Below are 22,183 nucleotides of genomic sequence, written 5' to 3'. Positions count from 1 at the left end.
GAGATGGAGCACGGTGGAGACACCGCTTAGTCAGAGATGGAGCACGGTGGAGACACCGCTCAGTCAGAGATGGAGCACGGTGGAGACACCGCTTAGTCAGAGATGGAGCACGGTGGAGACACCGCTTAGTCAGAGATGGAGCACGGTGGAGACACCGCTTAGTCAGAGATGGAGCACGGTGGAGACACCGCTTAGTCAGAGATGGAGCACGGTGGAGACACTGCTTAGTCAGAGATGGAGCACGGTGGAGACACCGCTTAGTCAGAGATGGAGCACGGTGGAGACACCGCTCAGTCAGAGATGGAGCACGGTGGAGACACTGCTTAGTCAGAGATGGAGCACGGTGGAGACACTGCTTAGTCAGAGATGGAGCACGGTGGAGACACTGCTTAGTCAGAGATGGAGCACGGTGGAGACACTGCTTAGTCAGAGATGGAGCACGGTGGAGACACTGCTTAGTCAGAGATGGAGCACGGTGGAGACACCGCTTAGTCAGAGATGGAGCACGGTGGAGACACCGCTCAGTCAGAGATGGAGCACGGTGGAGACACCGCTTAGTCAGAGATGGAGCACGGTGGAGACACCGCTTAGTCAGAGATGGAGCACGGTGGAGACACCGCTTAGTCAGAGATGGAGCACGGTGGAGACACCGCTTAGTCAGAGATGGAGCACGGTGGAGACACTGCTTAGTCAGAGATGGAGCACGGTGGAGACACCGCTTAGTCAGAGATGGAGCACGGTGGAGACACCGCTTAGTCAGAGATGGAGCACGGTGGAGACACCGCTTAGTCAGAGATGGAGCACGGTGGAGACACCGCTTAGTCAGAGATGGAGCACGGTGGAGACACCGCTTAGTCAGAGATGGAGCACGGTGGAGACACTGCTTAGTCAGAGATGGAGCACGGTGGAGACACCGCTTAGTCAGAGATGGAGCACGGTGGAGACACCGCTTAGTCAGAGATGGAGCACGGTGGAGACACCGCTTAGTCAGAGATGGAGCACGGTGGAGACACCGCTTAGTCAGAGATGGAGCACGGTGGAGACACCGCTCAGTCAGAGATGGAGCACGGTGGAGACACCGCTCAGTCAGAGATGGAGCACGGTGGAGACACCGCTTAGTCAGATATGGAGCACGGTGGAGACACCGCTTAGTCAGAGATGGAGCACGGTGGTTACACACTTCTAAGAGAACGACATCCCACACACTAACCTGGCTAGATTAGCGTCTGTTGTCATGTGCTTACCTGGAAGTAATGCACCAGTCGAGTGTTCTCCCAAATGAATGATATATGGACAGCGGCAAGAAATAGGTTCACTGTTCCTGCCATCAAGGCCATGCTTATTGTGTAGACAAACGTCAACCTCCCCAGCCAGGAGTTCATGGAGAAGCTGGCCAAAGACGGAGCAATCCTGAAGAAAATATATTATTCTGAGAAATATACAGATTAGGTTGGTATAAATGGTAACTACATAATATAATCTCATCATCGTCTTATCTCTTTATGTTGTTAAGTATTTCACATATACTGTTGTCTGTTTTTTAAAGGTCACATGTTCTCTTCTGCTCTTATTCTACCCAGACTAGCAGGACCACAGAATGGCTGTTCAGATCAGTTCTACCCAGACTAGCAGGACCACTGAATGGCTGTTCAGATCAGTTCTGTCTTGTCTATAGTGTTTCTGTAATATAGTTGTTTTCTCTGTCTATCACAGTGTGCCTGTTAGAATAAATACATGAAACCGGAATTGTCCCCCTTTTTTTTTTACATTTCATAGATAATACCATTGGATATTTGAATGATATATTGACAGCCGAACTGGAAATGTCCCCGGTTTTAATTCCAGAAATCTGGTCACCATATGTTACATACCCATAACATCAGTACAATTCCACAACATCTGCTACAGAAACAGAACTGTGCTATTTGGGTAACAGAATGCAAGTGTCTGTTGTTTAGAGCCACTGCTGAGCCAATAAGAATGGGGCCAGCCCTACCAGTAGAGGGACATGAAGCTGGCCAGACCTGCAGCTGCACCACAACAACAACACCTATTATGCTGTCAGGATCGCAGATTTTTTTTCCCTTCACAATAAGAGTTCCCCCAGTACGTACAACTGTTTTTCACAGCATTGCAATCCTCTTTGAAAAAATAAATGGTAAGTTGTTGTAGGGTCTCTACTAACCAATTATGTTTGTTTTGGAGGGGGACTGTGTCTCATGGCCTGCTGCTGGCTTTTCACTCCACCGCCTCTCTCTACAACCTCCAATACAATACACTGTAATAGACTAAACATGGGATAAACATTGGGTTGTAGACAGAAAACTGCTGGGTATGTACAACACAATCCCCCTCCAAAACTACACATATTTGCTTAGTAGAGACCCTTCTGAGTATTTCCCACCCACTTTAGCTGAGACCAGTATAATTTTTTTTTCTCTCTACAAGCCAATATGTTTCCATGTACAGTCTATTACAGTGTATTGCATTGGGGACTATGGGAGCTGGAGAAGGAAATTCTGCTGGGTATGTATGTCTAATAGGGCGGCGCACAATGGGCCCCTCGTCATCCGGGTTATGGGAGGGTTAGGCCGGGGTAGACCGTCATTGTAAATTAAGAATTTGTTCTTAACTGACTCGCCTAGTTAAATAAATGTTTTTAAAAAAGAAAGTATGACACAGTCCCCCTTCAAAACTAACCGTATTTGGTTAGTAAAGACCCTATTGAATATTCTACACCACATCGGTAGAAAAATCTCTACAGCCCAATATTCTCAACATACCAGTGTTATTCTTTCATTATTGGTAAAAAAAATAATTCTCAACCATATTTTGATTTGTTTCCTTAAATGACTCACCTTTCCTTTTCTTGTTGGCACAATAAAAGTAGAAGTGGCCACTGATGTCAAGTTCAATATCTTTTGAATGAATTATCCACATTGCAATATTTAGAAATTTGGGCTTTTAGTTTGGAGGTTTCCTCATTAACATACGCACGTGACGTCATCGTTTTTGCTGCTGGCAGAATCGTAGCGCGTTTCAGTTCGGTCTTTGATATTATTGTAGCGTGTTGGTAGCCCAGATAATAATTCCAATTGACTATGATTTGCCCCAATTAGTAGCAGACAAGCTGGAAAGAAACAAGATCAACTAGTTAATGGCTATGGTTAACTACTATAGTTAATGTTAGTGTAACATTCTCCATTCTGTACAGGGAAAAGTAGTGTTTAGCTAATAGCTAACGTTAGCTAGCTATTCTAGAGATGGCCAGGTTCATTACACCCGGTTCCATGGAGGCCGTCTCGCGGCTTGACGGTGCACCGGGGGGGAAGAGGGGTGCTCCGGCCTTGGACACTGATACGGACTCCACACGGGAGATTAAAACCCACTTCCGTGTGTGTCGGTTCATCATGGAAACGGGTACAGTACCGAAACAGAACCCTCCCCCAGCCCATATTCACTATGTGTGGTCAGTCTCACCCAGCCTGGGCCGGTGTGGGTGCAGAATTTTGCTCCAGACAAGTGCTAACACACCTGAGTATATCATCATTTTAAATACGGCCTTTATTAGTAGAATAAGGTGTCGAGGCTTGGCTGGCGCAGAAACTTATACCACCCTGGCCCTTACCTCTCCGTCTCCCTAGGTGTGAAGTTGGGCATGCGTTCGGTGCCCGTGGCGACAGCGTGTGTGTTGTACCACCGGTTCTTCCAGTGTGTGAGTGTGACGGTGTATGAGCCCTACCTGGTGGCTATGAGCTGCATCTACCTAGCAGGCAAGGTGGAGGAGCAGCACCTTCGCACCCGTGACATCATCAACGTGTGTCACAGGTAGGTAGGGCTGTTTTTATATTACATACATACACTAGAGGTCGACCGATTATGATTTTTCAACGCCAATACCGATTATTGGAGGACCAAAAAAAGCCGATACCGATTAATCGGACAAATTTTAATTTTAATTTTCAATAATGACAATTACAACAATACTGAATGAGCACTTATTTTAACTTAATATAATACATCAATAAAATCAATTTAGCCTCAAATAAATAATGAAACATGTTCAATTTGGTTTAAATAATGCAAAAACAAAGTGTTGGAGAAGAAAGTAAAAGTGCAATATGTTCTATGTAAGAAAGCTAACGTTTCAGTTCCTTGCTCAGAACATGAGAACATATGAAAGCTGGTGGTTCCTTTTAACATGAGTCTTCAATATTCCCAGGTAAGAAGTTTTAGGGTGTAGTTATTATAGGAATTATAGGACTATTTCTCTCTATACCATTTGTATTTCATATACCTTTGACTATTGGATGTTCTTATAGGCACTTTAGTATTGCCAGTGTAACAGTATAGCTTCCATCCCTCTCCTCGCTTGAACCAGCAACACAACGACAACGGCTACCCTCGAAGCAGCGTTACCCATGCAGAGCAAGGGGAACAACTACTCCGAGTCTCAGAGCGAGTGACGTTTGAAATGCTATTATTGCGCACCCCGCTAACTAGCTAGCCATTTCACATCGGTTACACCAGCCTGATCTCGGGAGTTGATAGGCTTGAAGTCATAAGCTGCTCTATCAAATCATAGACTTAATTATAACATGATAACACACAGAAATACGAGCCTTTGGTCATTAATATGGTCGAATCCGGGAAACTATCATCTCGAAAACAAAACATTTATTCTTTCATTGAAATACGGAACCGTTCTGTATTTTATCTAACGGGTGGCATCCATCAGTCTAAATATTCCTATTACATTGCACAACCTTCAATGTTATGTCATAATTATGTACAATTCTGGCAAATTAGTTCGCAATGAGCCAGGCGGCCCAAACTGTTGCATATACCCTGACTCTGCGTGCAATGAGCGCAAGAGAAATGACACAGTTTTACCTGGTTAATATTGCCTGCTAACCTGGATTGATCTTAGCTAAATATGCAGGTTTAAAAATATATACTTCTGTGTATTGATTTTAAGAAAGGCATTGATGTTTATGGTTAGGAACACGTTGGATCAACGGCAGTCCTTTTTCGCGAATGCGCACTGCATCGATTATATGCAACGCAGGACACGCTAGATAAACTAGTAATATCATCAACCATGTGTAGTTATAACTAGTGATTATGATTAAGTTTAATGCTAGCTAGAAACTTACCTTGGCTCCTCGTGAGGCAGGTGGTTAGAGCGTTGGACTAGTTAAACGTAAGGTTGCAAGATTGAATCCCTGAGCTGACAAGGTAAAAATCTGTCGTTCTGCCCCTGAACAAGGCAGTTAACCCACCATTCTTAGGCCGTCATTGAAAATAAGAATATGTTCTTAACTGACTTGCCTCGTTAAGTAAAGTTGTAAAAAAATATATATTTTTTTTAAATCGGCAAAATCGGCGTCCAAATATACCGATTTCTGATTGTTATGAAAACTTGAAATCGGCCCTAATTAATCGGTCGACCTCTAATATATACTACCTTTTAAGCGTTTGGGGTTACTTAGAAATGTCCTTGTTTTGAAAGATAAGCAAAAAAAATTATCCATTAAAATATCAAATTGATCAGAAATACAGTGTAGACATTGTTAATGTCGTAAATGACTATTGTAGCTGGAAACGGCAGATTATTTCATTTTTATTTAACCTTTATTTAACTAGGTATGTCAGTGTAAATAAGAATTTGTTTTTAACTGACGGCCTAGGAACGGTGGGTTAACTGGTCTAGGATCAGTGGGTTAACTGGTCTAGGAACAGTGGGTTAACTGGTCTAGGATCAGTGGGTTAACTGGTCTAGGAACGGTGGGTTAACTGGTCTAGGAACGGTGGGTTAACTGGTCTAGGAACGGTGGGTTAACTGGTCTAGGAACGGTGGGTTAACTGGTCTAGGAACAGTGGGTTAACTGGTCTAGGAACGGTGGGTTAACTGGTCTAGGAACGGTGGGTTAACTGGTCTAGGATCAGTGGGTTAACTGGTCTAGGAACAGTGGGTTAACTGGTCTAGGAACGGTGGGTTAACTGGTCTAGGAACGGTGGGTTAACTGGTCTAGGATCAGTGGGTTAACTGGTCTAGGAACAGTGGGTTAACTGGTCTAGGAACGGTGGGTTAACTGGTCTAGGAACGGTGGGTTAACTGGTCTAGGATCAGTGGGTTAACTGGTCTAGGAACAGTGGGTTAACTGGTCTAGGAACGGTGGGTTAACTGGTCTAGGAACGGTGGGTTAACTGGTCTAGGAACGGTGGGTTAACTGGTCTAGGAACGGTGGGTTAACTGGTCTAGGAACGGTGGGTTAACTGGTCTAGGAACGGTGGGTTAACTGGTCTAGGAACGGTGGGTTAACTGGTCTAGGAACGGTGGGTTAACTGGTCTAGGAACGGTGGGTTAACTGGTCTAGGAACGGTGGGTTAACTGGTCTAGGAACGGTGGGTTAACTGGTCTAGGAACGGTGGGTTAACTGGTCTAGGAACGGTGGGTTAACTGGTCTAGGAACGGTGGGTTAACTGGTCTAGGAACAGTGGGTTAACTGGTCTAGGAACGGTGGGTTAACTGGTCTAGGAACGGTGGGTTAACTGGTCTAGGAACAGTGGGTTAACTGGTCTAGGAACAGTGGGTTAACTGGTCTAGGAACGGTGGGTTAACTGGTCTAGGAACGGTGGGTTAACTGGTCTAGGATCAGTGGGTTAACTGGTCTAGGAACGGTGGGTTAACTGGTCTAGGAACGGTGGGTTAACTGGTCTAGGATCAGTGGGTTAACTGCGTTGTTCAGGGGCAGAGCGGCAGATTTTTACCGTGTCAGCTCGGGGATTCAATCCAGCAACCTTTCGGTTACTGGCCCAACTCTCTAACCACTAGGCTACCTGCCGGTTACTGGCCCAACTCTCTAACCACTAGGCTACCTGCCGGTTACTAGCCCAACTCTCTAACCACTAGGCTACCTGCCGGTTACTGGCCCAACTCTCTAACCACTAGGCTACCTGCCGGTTACTGGCCCAACTCTCTAACCACTAGGCTACCTGCCGGTTACTGGCCCAACTCTCTAACCACTAGGCTACCTGCTGGTTACTGGCCCAACTCTCTAACCACTAGGCTACCTGCTGGTTACTAGCCCAACTCTCTAACCACTAGGCTACCTGCCGGTTACTGGCCCAACTCTCTAACCACTAGGCTACCTGCCGGTTACAAGCCCAACTCTCTAACCACTAGGCTACCTGCCGGTTACTGGCCCAACTCTCTAACCACTAGGCTACCTGCCGGTTACTGGCCCAACTCTTTAACCACTAGGCTACCTGCCGGTTACTGGCCCAACTCTCTAAACACTAGGCTACCTGCCGGTTACTGGCCCAACTCTCTAACCACTAGGCTACCTGCCGGTTACTGGCCCAACTCTCTAACCACTAGGCTACCTGCTGGTTACTGGCCCAACTCTCTAACCACTAGGCTACCTGCCGGTTACTAGCCCAACTCTCTAACCACTAGGCTACCTGCCGGTTACTGGCCCAACTCTCTAACCACTAGGCTACCTGCCGGTTACTAGCCCAACTCTCTAACCACTAGGCTACCTGCCGGTTACTGGCCCAACTCTCTAACCACTAGGCTACCTGCCGGTTACTGGCCCAACTCTCTAACCACTAGGCTACCTGCCGGTTACTGGCCCAACTCTCTAACCACTAGGCTACCTGCCGGTTACTGGCCCAACTCTCTAACCACTAGGCTACCTGCCGGTTACTGGCCCAACTCTCTAACCACTAGGCTACCTGCCGGTTACTGGTCCAACTCTCTAACCACTAGGCTACCTGCCGGTTACTGGCCCAACTCTCTAACCACTAGGCTACCTGCTGGTTACTAGCCCAACTCTCTAACCACTAGGCTACCTGCCGGTTACTGGCCCAACTCTCTAACCACTAGGCTACCTGCCGGTTACTGGCCCAACTCTCTAACCACTAGGCTACCTGCCGGTTACTGGCCCAACTCTCTAACCACTAGGCTACCTGCCGGTTACTGGCCCAACTCTCTAACCACTAGGCTACCTGCCGGTTACTGGCCCAACTCTCTAACCACTAGGCTACCTGCCGGTTACTGGCCCAACTCTCTAACCACTAGGCTACCTGCCGGTTACTAGTCCAACTCTCTAACCACTAGGCTACCTGCCGGTTACTGGCCCAACTCTCTAACCACTAGGCTACCTGCCGGTTACTAGCCCAACTCTCTAACCACTAGGCTACCTGCCGGTTACTAGCCCAACTCTCTAACCACTAGGCTACCTGCCGGTTACTGGCCCAACTCTCTAACCACTAGGCTACCTGCCGGTTACTAGCCCAACTCTCTAACCACTAGGCTACCTGCCGGTTACTGGCCCAACTCTCTAACCACTAGGCTACCTGCCGGTTACTGGCCCAACTCTCTAACCACTAGGCTACCTGCCGGTTACTGGCCCAACTCTCTAACCACTAGGCTACCTGCCGGTTACTGGCCCAACTCTCTAACCACTAGGCTACCTGCCGGTTACTAGTCCAACTCTCTAACCACTAGGCTACCTGCCGGTTACTGGCCCAACTCTCTAACCACTAGGCTACCTGCCGGTTACTAGCCCAACTCTCTAACCACTAGGCTACCTGCCGGTTACTAGCCCAACTCTCTAACCACTAGGCTACCTGCCGGTTACTGGCCCAACTCTCTAACCACTAGGCTACCTGCCGGTTACTGGCCCAACTCTCTAACCACTAGGCTACCTGCCGGTTACTGGCCCAACTCTCTAACCACTAGGCTACCTGCCGGTTACTGCCCAACTCTCTAACCACTAGGCTACCTGCCGGTTACTGGCCCAACTCTCTAACCACTAGGCTACCTGCTGGTTACTAGCCCAACTCTCTAACTACTCTACATTACCCTGATTTATAATCTCTCTCCTTATCCATCCTCTCCCCACCCCTCTCTCCCTCCCTGTCCTCTCTCCTTATCCATCCTCTCCCCACCCCTCTCTCCCTCCCTGTCCTCTCTCCTTATCCATCCTCTCCCCACCCCTCTCTCTCTCCCTGTCCTCTCTCCTTATCCATCCTCTCCCCACCCCTCTCTCTCTCCCTGTCCTCTCTCCTTATCCATCCTCTCCCCACCCCTCTCTCTCTCCCTGTCCTCTCTCCTTATCCATTCTCTCCCCACCCCTCTCTCTCTCCCTGTCCTCTCTCCTTATCCATCCTCTCCCCACCCCTCTCTCCCTCCCTGTCCTCTCTCCTTATCCATCCTCTCCCCACCCCTCTCTCTCTCCCTGTCCTCTCTCCTTATCCATCCTCTCCCCACCCCTCTCTCTCTCCCTGTCCTCTCTCCTTATCCATCCTCTCCCCACCCCTCTCTCTCTCCCTGTCCTCTCTCCTTATCCATCCTCTCCCCACCCCTCTCTCTCTCCCCACCCCTCTCTCCTTATCCATCCTCTCCCCACCCCTCTCTCTCTCCCTGTCCTCTCTCCTTATCCATCCTCTCCCCACCCCTCTCTCTCTCCCTGTCCTCTCTCCTTATCCATCCTCTCCCCACCCCTCTCTCTCTCCCTCCCTGTCCTCTCTGCTTATCCATCCTCTCCCCACCCCTCTCTCCCTCCCTGTCCTCTCTCCTTATCCATCCTCTCCCCACCCCTCTCTCCCTCCCTGTCCTCTCTCCTTATCCATCCTCTCCCCACCCCTCTCTCTCTCCCTGTCCTCTCTCCTTATCCATCCTCTCCCCACCCCTCTCTCTCTCCCTGTCCTCTCTCCTTATCCATCCTCTCCCCACCCCTCTCTCTCTCCCTGTCCTCTCTCCTTATCCATCCTCTCCCCACCCCTCTCTCTCTCCCTGTCCTCTCTCCTTATCCATCCTCTCCCCACCCCTCTCTCCCTCCCTGTCCTCTCTCCTTATCCATCCTCTCCCCACCCCTCTCTCTCTCCCTGTCCTCTCTCCTTATCCATCCTCTCCCCACCCCTCTCTCCCTCTCTGTCCTCTCTCCTTATCCATCCTCTCCCCATCCTCTCTCCCTCCCTGTCCTCTCTCCTTATCCATCCTCTCCCCACCCCTCTCTCCCTCTCTGTCCTCTCTCCTTATCCATCCTCTCCCCACCCCTCTCTCTCTCCCTGTCCTCTCTCCTTATCCATCCTCTCCCCACCCCTCTCTCCCTCCCTGTCCTCTCTCCTTATCCATCCTCTCCCCACCCCTCTCTCCCTCCCTGTCCTCTCTCCTTATCCATCCTCTCCCCACCCCTCTCTCCCTCCCTGTCCTCTCTCCTTATCCATCCTCTCCCCACCCCTCTCTCCCTCCCTGTCCTCTCTCCTTATCCATCCTCTCCCCACCCCTCTCTCCCTCCCTGTCCTCTCTCCTTATCCATCCTCTCCCCACCCCTCTCTCTCTCCCTGTCCTCTCTCCTTATCCATCCTCTCCCCACCCCTCTCTCCCTCCCTGTCCTCTCTCCTTATCCATCCTCTCCCCACCCCTCTCTCCCTCCCTGTCCTCTCTCCTTATCCATCCTCTCCCCACCCCTCTCTCTCTCCCTCCCTGTCCTCTCTGCTTATCCATCCTCTCCCCACCCCTCTCTCTCTCCCTGTCCTCTCTCCTTATCCATCCTCTCCCCACCCCTCTCTCTCTCCCTGTCCTCTCTCCTTATCCATCCTCTCCCCACCCCTCTCTCTCTCCCTCCAGGTATTTCCACAGTAGTAGTGAACCTCTGAACTGTGACGGTGAGTTCTGGGACCTCAGGGACAGTGTGGTGCAGTGTGAACTCCTGGTCCTCAGACAACTCAACTTCCACGTCTCCTTCCAGCACCCACACAAGGTCTGTACTGACCCCTAACTCCTGAACTCTAACCCCTGACTCCTAACCTCTAACCCAAGGATAGGCAACTGGTGGCCCATCTTTTTTTTAGGCCAACAGATCAATTCCTCACTTCCCAAAAAATAATACAAAAATAGTAATACTTTTTTGGAACTCAGTCTCAACTTCCTGTTGATGATTAGAATAAACAAAGGAACTCAGCCTCAACTTCCTGTTGATGATTAGAATAAACAAAGGAACTCAGTCTCAACTTCCTGTTGATGATTAGAATAAACAAAGGAACTCAGTCTCAACTTCCTGTTGATGATTAGAATAAACAAAGGAACTCAGTCTCAACTTCCTGTTGATGATTAGAATAAACAAAGGAACTCAGCCTCAACTTCCTGTTGATGATTAGAATAGTAGAATAAACAAAGGAACTCAGCCTCAACTTCCTGTTGATGATTAGAATAGTAGAATAAACAAAGGAACTCAGTCTCAACTTCCTGTTGATGGTTAGAATAGTAGAATACTCAAGGAACTCAGCCTCAACTTCCGGTTGATGGTTAGAATAGTAGAATACACAAGGAACTCAGTCTCAACTTCCTGTTGATGGTTAGAATAGTAGAATACACAAGGAACTCAGTCTCAACTTCCTGTTGATGGTTAGAATAGTAGAATACACAAGGAACTCAGCCTCAACATCCTGTTGATGGTTAGAATAGTAGAATACACAAGGAACTCAGCCTCAACTTCCTGTTGATGGTTAGAATAGTAGAATGCACAAGGAACTCAGCCTCAACTTCCTGTTGATGGTTAGAATAGTAGAATACACAAAGTGCAATTTCGAAATTTGGTTGTGCATCAACATTTCCTCGTTATTAGGTGCTGAAAATTTAACCGAAATGCCTGTTATTTTTAGGTTTTTAAACAACTAATTGACCGATGTCAGTTCAATTATTTGAATTATATTTAGTTAATTTCTTTCTGTGAGCTCGATATGTAGTTTCTGTAGAGATAAATCAGATCCAGCCTGAACTGTGCGATGGAGTTGTAGTTTCCAACAGGCCAGTATTCTACATAGATTAGTGCAGAAAACATGGTACTTAACTACAATGACCATAATCCATTGCACGCCTGCTTACAGTGCATTCGGAATGTATTCAGACCCTTTAACTTTTTCCACATTTTGTTTTTTTACAGCCTTATTCTAAAGTTGATTAGATTGATGAGGGGGTTAAACAATCTACACACAATATCCCATAATGACATCACAATACCCCATAATGACATCCCAATACCCCATAATGACATCACAATACCCCATAATGACATCCCAATATCCCATAATGACATCACAATACCCCATAATGACATCCCAATACCCCATAATGACATCACAATATCCCATAATGACATCACAATACCCCATAATGACATCACAATACCCCATAATGACATCACAATACCCCATAATGACATCACAATATCCCATAATGACATCACAATACCCCATAATGACATCACAATACCCCATAATGACATCACAATACCCGATAATGACAAAAGCAAAAACAGATTTTAAGACCCTTTAACGCAGTACTTTGTTGAAGCACATTTGACAGCGATTACAGCCTCAAGTCTTCTTGGGTATGACGCTACAAACTTGGCACACCTGTATTTGGGGAGTTTCTCCCATTCTTCTCTGCAGATCCTCTCAAGCTCTGTCAGGTTGGATGGGGAGTGTCACTGCACAGCTATTTTCAGGTCTCTCCAGAGATGTTAGATCGGGTTCAAATCCGGACTCTGGCTGGGCCACTCAAGGACATTCAGAGACATGTCCCAAAGCTACTCATGCGTTGTCCTGTTGGAAGGTGAACCTTGCCCCAGTCTGAGGGCCCTGGAGCAGGTTATCATCAAGGATCTCTCTGTACTTTGCTTCGTTCATCTCTCCCTCGATCCTGACTAGTTTCCCAGTCCCTGCCGCTGAAAAACATCCCCACAGCATGATGCTGCCACCACCATGCTTCACCTTATGGATGGTGCCAGGTTTTCTCCAGACGTGACGCTTGGCATTCAGGCCATAGAGTTCAATCTTGGTTTCATCTGAACAGAGAATCTTGTTTCTCATGGTCTGAGTCTTTCGGTGCCTCTTGGCGAACTCCAAGCGGGCTGACAACTGCCTTTTGGTACCCTTCCCCAGATCTGTGTCTCGACACAATCCTGTCTCAGAGCTCTACAGACAATTCCTTCAACCTCATGGCTTGGTTTTTGCGCTGACATGCACTGTCAACTGTGGCACCTTATATAGACAGGTGTGTGCCTTTCCAAATCATGTCCAATCAATTAAATTTACCACAGGTGGACCCCAATCAATTTGTAGAAACATCTCATGGATGATCAATGGAGACCGGATGCACCTGAGCTCAATTCCGAGTCTCAAGGTAAAGGGTCTGAATACTTAGGTAAATAAGGTATTTCTGTTTTTTTTTTTTAATACATTTACAAACATTTCTAAAAACCTGTTGTCACTTTGTAATTATGGGGTATTGTGTGTAGATAAGGCTGTAACGTAACACAGTGTGGAAGAAGAGAGGACGCGTGATGAAGAGGGATAGAAAGGATACTCTGAGAGAAGGGCGTGTGATGGAGAGGGATAGAAAGGATACTCTGAGAGAAGGACTGGCTCTGACTGCATGACTTAGGGCCCCCAAAAGGCTAGGGCCCCCAAAAGGCTAGGGCTGGCTCTGACTGTATGACTTAGGGCCCCAAAAGGCTAGGGCCCCAAAAGGCTAGGGCTGGCTCTGACTGTATGACTTAGGGCCCCAAAAGGCTAGGGCTGGCTCTGACTGTATGTGTGGGTATGGATGTGGGTATGCAGTCCCACCTAACCCCTGACCCCTCTAACCCCGTGGACAGTCCAGTCATTCCTGGTCTGTGTTTCTAACGTGTGTGTTGTGGTTGTGTGTGTGTGTGTGTGTGTGTGGTTGTGTGTGTGTAGTATCTCCTCCACTACCTCCTGTCGGTGAAGTCGTTAGTGAATCGTCACGCCTGGTCCAGAACTCCCGTCGCCGAGACCACCTGGGCGTTGCTTAGAGACTGTTACCATGGCACCATGTGTGTGCGCCACGCCCCCCAACACATCGCCATAGCAACGCTGTACCTGGCACTACTCAGCTACGGGGTGGAGGTTCCTGTCGGAGAGAGAGAGTGGTGGCAGGTAGGGGGGATGTGTTGTGAGGAGAGAGGTGGGGGGTGATAGTATTGTGGAGTGTGTGCATAGGGCTGTTACTGTTACCGTATTACTGCCAGAACACGGGTCACGAGTCCTGTTCAGACAGGTGCATGATAATGGCCCATTCTAAACCAGACAGCTGCTATAACAGCCTCAACTCTTCTGTGAAGGTTTTCCACTAGATGTTGGAACGTTGCTGCGGGGACTTGCTTCCATTCAGCCAAGAGCATTAGTGAGGTCAGGCGATTAGGCCTGGCTCGAGTCGGCTTTTCAATTCATACCAAAGGTGTTCGATGGGGTTGAGGTTAGGGCTCTGTGCAGGCCAGTCAAGTTCTTCCACACCGATCTCAACAAACCATTTCTGTATGGACCTCGCGTTATGCTAAAACACGAAAGTACATTCCCCAAACTGTTGCCACAAAGTTGGAAGCATCTAGAATGTCATTGTATGCTGTAGCGTTGAAATGTCCCTTCACTAGAACTAAGGGGCCTATCCCGAATCATACAAAACAGCCCCAGTCCATTATTCCTCCTCCACCAAACAGTTTGCTCTGTGCGTTGGGACAAACCCACATTTCTCCGTCGGACTGCCAGATGATGAAGCGTGAATCATCATTCCAGAAAACGCGTTTTCTCTATTCCAGAGTCCAATGGCGTCGAGCTTTACATCACTCCAGCCGACGCTTGACATTTGGCCAGGGGGCTTTACTTGGCTCATCGTGCTCTAGCGACTCCTTGTGGCGGGCCGGGCGCCTGCAGGCTGACTTCAGTCGTCAGTTGAACGGCGTTTCCTCTGATACATTGGTGCATCTGGCTTCCGGGTTAAGAGGGCGGGTGTTAAGGAGCGCGGTTTGGTGGCTCATGTTTCGGGGGACGCATGACTTGACCTTCGCCTCTCCCAAGCCCGTTGAGGAGTTGCAGCGATGAGACAAGATCGCAATTGGATATCACGAAAAAGGGGGTCAAATGCAGAATAAAAAAATTGTACGGATGACATGTTTTTTTGCGGGCCTTTCCAAGTAAAACATATTCCATATTAGTAAACCACAGTGCACTCAAAGTACTCAGACCCCTTCACTTTTTCCACATTTTGTTACGTTACAGCCTTATTCTAAAATGGATTCAATTAAACATTTTCCTCATCAATCTAAAAAATAATGACAAAGTGAATTTATTTTTAGAAATGTTTGCAAATATATGAAAAAGTAAAAACAGATACCTTCAGGCCCTTTGCTACAAGACTCGATATTGAGCTCAGGTGCATCCTGTTTCCATTGATCATCCTTGAGATGTTTCTACAACTTGATTGGAGTCCACCTGTGGTAAATTCAACTGATTGGACATGATTTGGAAAGGCACACTCCTGTCATTATGAGGTCCCACAGTTGACAGTGCATGTCAGAGCAAAAATCAAAGCCTTGAGGTCGAAGGAATTGTCCGTAGAGCTCCAAGTCAGGATTGTGTCAAGGCACAGATCTGGGGAAGGGTACCAAAACATTTCTGCAGCATTGAAGATCCCCAAGAACACAGTGACCTCCATCATTCTTAAATGGAAGAAGTTTGGAACCACCAAGACTCTTCTAAGAGCTGGCCGCTCGGCCAAACTGAGCAATCGGGGGAGAAGGGCCTTGGTCAGGGAGGTGACCAAGAACCCGATGGTCACTCTGACAGAACTCCAGAGGTCCTCTGTGGAGATGGGAGAACCTTCCAGAAGGACAACCATCTCTGCAGCACTCCACCAATCAGGCCGTTCATGGTAGAATGGCCAGAGGGTAAAAGACACATGACAGCCCACTTGGAGTTTTCCAAAAGGCACCTAAAGGATTCTCAGACCATGAGAAACAAAATTCTCTGGTCTGATGAAATCAAGATTGAACTCTTTGGCCTGAATGCCAAGCGTCACGTCTGAAGGAAACCAGGCACCACTCATCACCTGGCCAATACCATACCATCCTTACGGTGAAGCATGGTGGTGGCAGCGTCATGCTGTCGGGATGTTAAATAAAGGTTACATTTAAAAAATAAAATGTTTTTCAACGGCAGAGACCGGGAAACTAGTCGGGACCGAGGGAAAGATGATTGGAGCAAAGTACAAAGAGATCCTTGATGAAAACTTGCTCCAGGGCACTCAGGACCTCAGACTGGAGCGAAGGTTCACCTTCCTTCAGATTCAGATCAACTTTATCATCCCACCATGGGGAAATTCATTTGGTCAGGTGCTTAAAGACAGTGCTATAGTTTTGAGTGAAGGGGATGAGTACTGTCCTGTTAGGTGTTTTAGGAGGATGAGTTTTGTGAACAGGTTGGTGGCAGATTCTTGATCTATACCAATGATCCTTCCTGCCGTCTTAATCACGCTCTGGATCTTGACTTGGTCATGTTTCTGAACACGCATGTCAGACCAAAGGACAACACACTCTGCCGGACAGATATACAGGACCTTAACAACACACTCTGCCGGACAGATTTACAGGACCTTAACAACACACTCTGCCGGACAGATATACAGGACCTTAACAACACACTCTGCCGGACAGATTTACAGGACCTTAACAACACACTCTGCCGGACAGATATACAGGACCTTAACAACACACTCTGCCGGACAGATTTACAGGACCTTAACAACACACTCTGCCGGACAGATTTACAGGACAATGACCTTAAGCACACAGCCAAGACAACGTAGGACTGGCTTTGGGACAAGTCTCAGTGTCCTTGCATGGCCCAACCACGTAGGACTGGCTTTGGGACAAGTCTCAGTGTCCTTGCATGGCCCAACCAGAGCCTGGACTTGAACTTGATGGAACATCTCTGGAGAGACCTGAAAATAGCTGTGCAGCAACGCCCCCCATACAACCTGATAGAGCTTGAGAGGATCTGCAGACCCAAGAAGACTTGAGGCTGTAATCACTGCCAAAGGTGCTTCAACAAAGTACTGAGTTAAAGGGTCTGAATACTTTTATGTAAATGTGATATTTAAGGTTTTTATTTTTAGTTATACATTTGCAAAAATTAAAAACATATGGTTTGCTATGTTATTGTGTGTAGATTGATGAAGAAAAATAACGATTTAATCAATTTTAGTATAAGGCTGTAACGTAACAAAATGTGAAAAAAGGGAAGGGGTCTGAATGCTTTCCGAATTCACTGTATATGTAAATGTAACAGTATAACTTTAGTCCGTCCCCTCGCCCGACCTGGGCGCGTACCAGGGACCCTCTGCACAAAGACAAGTCACCCTCGAAGCATCGTTACCCATCGCTCCACAAAAGCCGCGGCCCTTGCAGAGCGAGGGGAACCACTACTTCAAGGTCTGAGCGAGTGACGTCACCGATTGAAACGCTACCAGCGCGCACCACCGCTAACTAGCTAGCCATTTTGCATCGGCTACATAAAGACCATAGTAAATTAAGAATGAGAGACTGATGAAGTGTGTACAGCCTGCGTAAGAAACAGCAGAGCTCATGCCTTTCATGTAACTTTTTCAAATCATCATTAGTTGCACGATGCAGCCTTAGAATGCATTAAAAATCTAAACATATTGCCCAACGTTTATCACAACTAAAAGTTGCATTAGTAACTCTAAATTAATCACATAGGAGGACCAGTTTCAATATCATATATTTAACTGCTCAACTGCATGTGCCCACTCCCTCTAAAATAATGCCACGGAATTCTAAGCAAATCTTGTCATCTAAATGAACTGGTGTAGCCCACAGCCATATGGCACAGCCAGGTCAGGACCTAACATAAGGACAACTCAGAGTATGCTATTCTGAAATAGACTACATTTTCTTCATATCATGTTTCTCTAGAGCTGACATAAATAAACTAATGGTGTAGGCTATATTACATGGATTTATTAGGCCCTTTAAAATGTTCCAAAGGAAAACATCAGCAGCTTGTGGAGGCCTGGAGATGCTAAACATGTTTATGTTAATTAACGGTCAATTACCGCGAGGCGGACAGTTATTTTCATGACAATCACCGGCTGACAACATGTAATGACCGCCACAGCCCTTATGTGTAACCGTGTGTGTGTGTAAGCGTGTGATAGTATGGGTGTGTGGGTATTGAGCCCTTCTCTCTGTGTCTCTAGGTGCTGTGTGAAGACATCACTAAGGAACACATTGATGCCATCATCTCTGACCTGCTACACCTCTACGACATGGAGGCCAAATGTACCTGAGGGTGTGTGTGTGTGTGTGTGTGTGTGTGTGTGTGTGTGTGTGTGTGTGTGTGTGTGTGTGTGTGTGTGTGTGTGTACTACTTTCTGTACTCTGAAGAACTGAGCTGTTTTTCAACGTTTCATCTTTTTGATAATAGATGTCAATACATAACTGGTTTAGTTAGGAACTCACCAGGTTGTCTAAGACCAGGTTTTAGTTGGACACTGATTAAAGGGAATTCACCAGCAGACACACAGCCCTTTGACACCCATGGTCTATGATGTTGCATCGAAATAAAACAGAAACAACAAGAAGCTCTCTCCTGTCCTCTCTCCTGTCCTCTCTCCTATCTCTTTTTATTATGATTAACGAGGAGTTTAACGATTCTCTCCATTGATAAACTATAAGGTTTGAAGAGTGGGACTGGGAAGAGTGGGACTGGGAAGAGAGGAAGAGTGGTACTGGAAAGAGAGGAAGAGTGGTACTGGAAAGAGAGGAAGAGTGGTACTGGAAAGAGAGGAAGAGTGGTACTGGAAAGAGAGGAAGAGTGGTACTGGGAAGAGAGAAATAGTGGTACTGGAAAGAGGAAGAGTGGTACTGGAAAGAGAGGAAGAGTGGTACTGGAAAGAGTGGTACTGGAAAGAGAGGAAGAGTGGTACTGGAAAGAGAGGAAGAGTGGTACTGGGAAGAGTGGTACTGGAAAGAGAGGAAGAGTGGTACTGGAAAGAGAGGAAGAGTGGTACTGGGAAGAGTGGTACTAGGAAGAGAGGAAGAGTGGTACTGGAAAGAGAGGAGGAGTGGTACTGGGAAGAGTGGTACTGGGAAGAGAGGAAGAGTGGTACTGGGAAGAGAGGAAGAGTGGTACTGGAAAGAGGGAGAGTGGTACTGGGAAGAGTGGTACTGGAAAGAGAGGAAGAGTGGTACTGGGAAGAGAAGAAGAGTGGTACTGGAAAGAGAGGGAGAGTGGTACTGGGAAGAGTGGTACTGGAAAGAGAGGAAGAGTGGTACTGGGAAGAGAAGAAGAGTGGTACTGGGAAGAGAGGAAGAGTGGTACTGGGAAGAGAGGAAGAGTGGTACTGGGAAGAGAGTGAGTAAGGGTCCGTATGCTTCCGGGCCAAAACAGTTCGGAACAGTTTGCGCATATATTATGAGGACATGTTCGCCACACTCATTTTTCTTGAGGCAAGCCCAAGTCCATAGCCTGAATCTATGCTCCCTCGTCTGCGATTGGTCAACAGTAGGGGGGTATTTATTGATGATCACTTGGACAGTCATTACCTGTTACAGTACCAACAGCTTGTCTACCTGGGGGTTCCTTCCTTAAAAAACGATGTCAAATATAGGCCTGTTCATCATTTATCAAGGTAGGCTCAACAGTTGAATTAATCAAAACAATTTTATGGCAACTTCAAGGCATGGATGAAGTGTTTCTCTGCTCATCCCTCTACCTCATCCCTCCATCTCCTTCACTTCATCCTCCAGCGGACGCTGCCTGTCGACAGACAAAGCTAATATTCAAGGGGACAACATTCATCACCAGGATCAATATCAACATCTGGACGGTAAAGGATTTAGCTCGTAATCTGTTGCTTTTAGTGGATTCCCTCCTGACGCTGTCGGAGATCCCAGTCCGCACCGTGCGTCGGCGGCGCGACCGTGCGTCTACTGTGGGAAACAGTGATATTATCTGTGACGTCCGATGATCAGTGGTGTGATTTTTTTAAATTAAAACCCTCAAACACCAAGTTAGGCATATCTAATTTAGAAATAGGCCATCATCACTTGTCCATCGGGAACGAAAGGCAAATTCTTCACGTTTAACGTCCAAACTGCATCTCCATGCCAATGATTTTGATTGATCAGTTTCATGGGAATATACATTTAGATATTAAATGATTGTTTCGTGAGCGAATCAAAGCAGATGGTTTTAATTAACTATTAGCCTTTTTGTATTTTGTTTCAATCAAAGCAGATATCCTGCCTAGTGGCTCGTTCCGTTCAGTTTTGGCGCATGATATATATATATATTGATTATTCAGCTTCAATTAACCGTCCTAAAATCTAATTAGAAATGAGCTGTTTTTGGTGTAAGAGTAACGTTATAGGCCTGTTATGCTATTATATTCAGTTCTTTCATGGTGTTGTTAAAGAAGTTGAACCAACTTGTGATGCTGAAGGACAGTTCTGCCATTCGGCCAGTTCAGGAACAAACAGCAGTAGTTTGCAGTAGGCTGTAGTCTAACAGGGCCCACCACTCTGTGGTATCACTAGTTGTAGGCTGTAGTCTAACAGGGCCCACCACTCTGTGGTATCACTACAGTGCCTTGCGAAAGTATTCGGCCCCCTTGAACTTTGCGACCTTTTGCCACATTTCAGGCTTTAAACATAAAGATATAAAACTGTATTTTTTTGTGAAGAATCAACAACAAGTGGGACACAATCATGAAGTGGAACGACATTTATTGGATATTTCAAACTTTTTTAACAAATCAAAAACTGAAAAATTGGGCGTGCAAAATTATTCAGCACCCTTAAGTTAATACTTTGTAGCGCCACCTTTTGCTGCGATTACAGCTGTAATTCGCTTGGGGTATGTCTCTATCAGTTTTGCACATCGAGAGTGACATTTTTTCCCATTCCTCCTTGCAAAACAGCTCGAGCTCAGTGAGGTTGGATGGAGAGCATTTGTGAACAGCAGTTTTCAGTTCTTTCCACAGATTCTCGATTGGATTCAGGTCTGGACTTGGCCATTCTAACACCTGGATATGTTTATTTTTGAACCATTCCATTGTAGATTTTGCTTTATGTTTTGGATCATTGTCTTGTTGGAAGACAAATCTCCATCCCAGTCTCAGGTCTTTTGCAGACTCCATCAGGTTTTCTTCCAGAATGGTCCTGTATTTGGCTCCATTCATTTTCCCATCAATTTTAACCATCTTCCCTGTCCCTGCTGAAGAAAAGCAGGCCCAAACCATGATGCTGCCACCACCATGTTTGACAGTGGGGATGGTGTGTTCAGTGTGTTGAGCTGTGTTGTTTTTACGCCAAACATAACGTTTTGCATTGTTGCCAAAAGGTTCAATTTGGTTTCATCTGACCAGAGCACCTTCTTCCACTTGTTTGGTGTCTCCCAGGTGGCTTGTGGCAAACTTTAAACGACACTTTTTATGGATATCTTTAAGAAATGTCTTTCTTCTTGCCACTCTTCCATAAAGGCCAGATTTGTGCAATATACGACTGATTGTTGTCCTATGGACAGAGTCTCCCACCTCAGCTGTAGATCTCTGCAGTTCATCCAGTGATCATGGGCCTCTTGGCTGCATCTCTGATCAGTCTTCTCCTTGTATGAGCTGAAGTTTACAGGGACGGCCAGGTCTTGGTAGATTTGCAGTGGTCTGATACTCCTTCCATTTCAATATTATCGCTTGCACAGTGCTCCTTGGGATGTTTAAAGCTTGGGAAATCTTTTTGTATCCAAATCCGGCTTTAAACTTCTTCAAAACAGTATCTCGGACCTGCCTGGTGTGTTCCTTGTTCTTCATGATGCTCTCTGCGCTTTTAACGGACCTCTGAGACTATCACAGTGCAGGTGCATTTATACGGAGACTTGATTACACACAGGTGGATTGTATTTATCATCATTAGTCATTTAGGTCAACATTGGATCATTCAGAGATCCTCACTGAACTTCTGGAGAGAGTTTGCTGCACTGAAAGTAAAGGGGCTGAATAATTTTGCACGCCCAATTTTTCAGTTTTTGATTTGTTAAAAAAGTTTGAAATGTCCAATAAATGTCGTTCCACTTCATGATTGTGTCCAACTTGTTGTTGATTCTTCACAAAAAAATACAGTTTTATATCTTTATGTTTGAAGCCTGAAATGTGGCAAAAGGTCGCAAAGTTCAAGGGGGGCGAATACTTTCGCAAGGCACTGTAGTTGTAGGCTGTAGTCTAACAGGGCCCACCACTCTGTGGTATTACTAGTCTAACAGGGCCCACCACTCTGTGGTATCACTAGTTGTA

The 22,183-nt window shown here is 46.7% G+C and overlaps 1 protein-coding gene across 1 annotated transcript; it reads left to right on the top strand.

Moving 5' to 3' along the window:
- The first annotated feature begins 3,184 nt into the window (after positions 1–3,184).
- LOC139403193 (cyclin-Q-like) lies at positions 3,185–18,355 on the top strand. Its single transcript, XM_071146906.1, has 5 exons — positions 3,185–3,420; positions 3,645–3,828; positions 10,643–10,775; positions 13,756–13,974; positions 18,092–18,355. The coding sequence occupies exons 1-5, from the start codon at positions 3,264–3,266 to the stop codon at positions 18,179–18,181; spliced, it is 783 nt and encodes a 260-aa protein (XP_071003007.1). The 5' UTR covers positions 3,185–3,263; the 3' UTR covers positions 18,182–18,355.
- The last annotated feature ends 3,828 nt before the right edge of the window (positions 18,356–22,183 follow it).

The sequence above is a fragment of the Oncorhynchus clarkii genome, unplaced genomic scaffold, assembly GCF_045791955.1.
Source record: "Oncorhynchus clarkii lewisi isolate Uvic-CL-2024 unplaced genomic scaffold, UVic_Ocla_1.0 unplaced_contig_12414_pilon_pilon, whole genome shotgun sequence".
NCBI classification, from domain to species: domain Eukaryota; kingdom Metazoa; phylum Chordata; class Actinopteri; order Salmoniformes; family Salmonidae; genus Oncorhynchus; species Oncorhynchus clarkii.
Note: the sequence above shows the minus strand (reverse complement) of the source record. Positions and strands in the feature narration are given on the sequence as shown.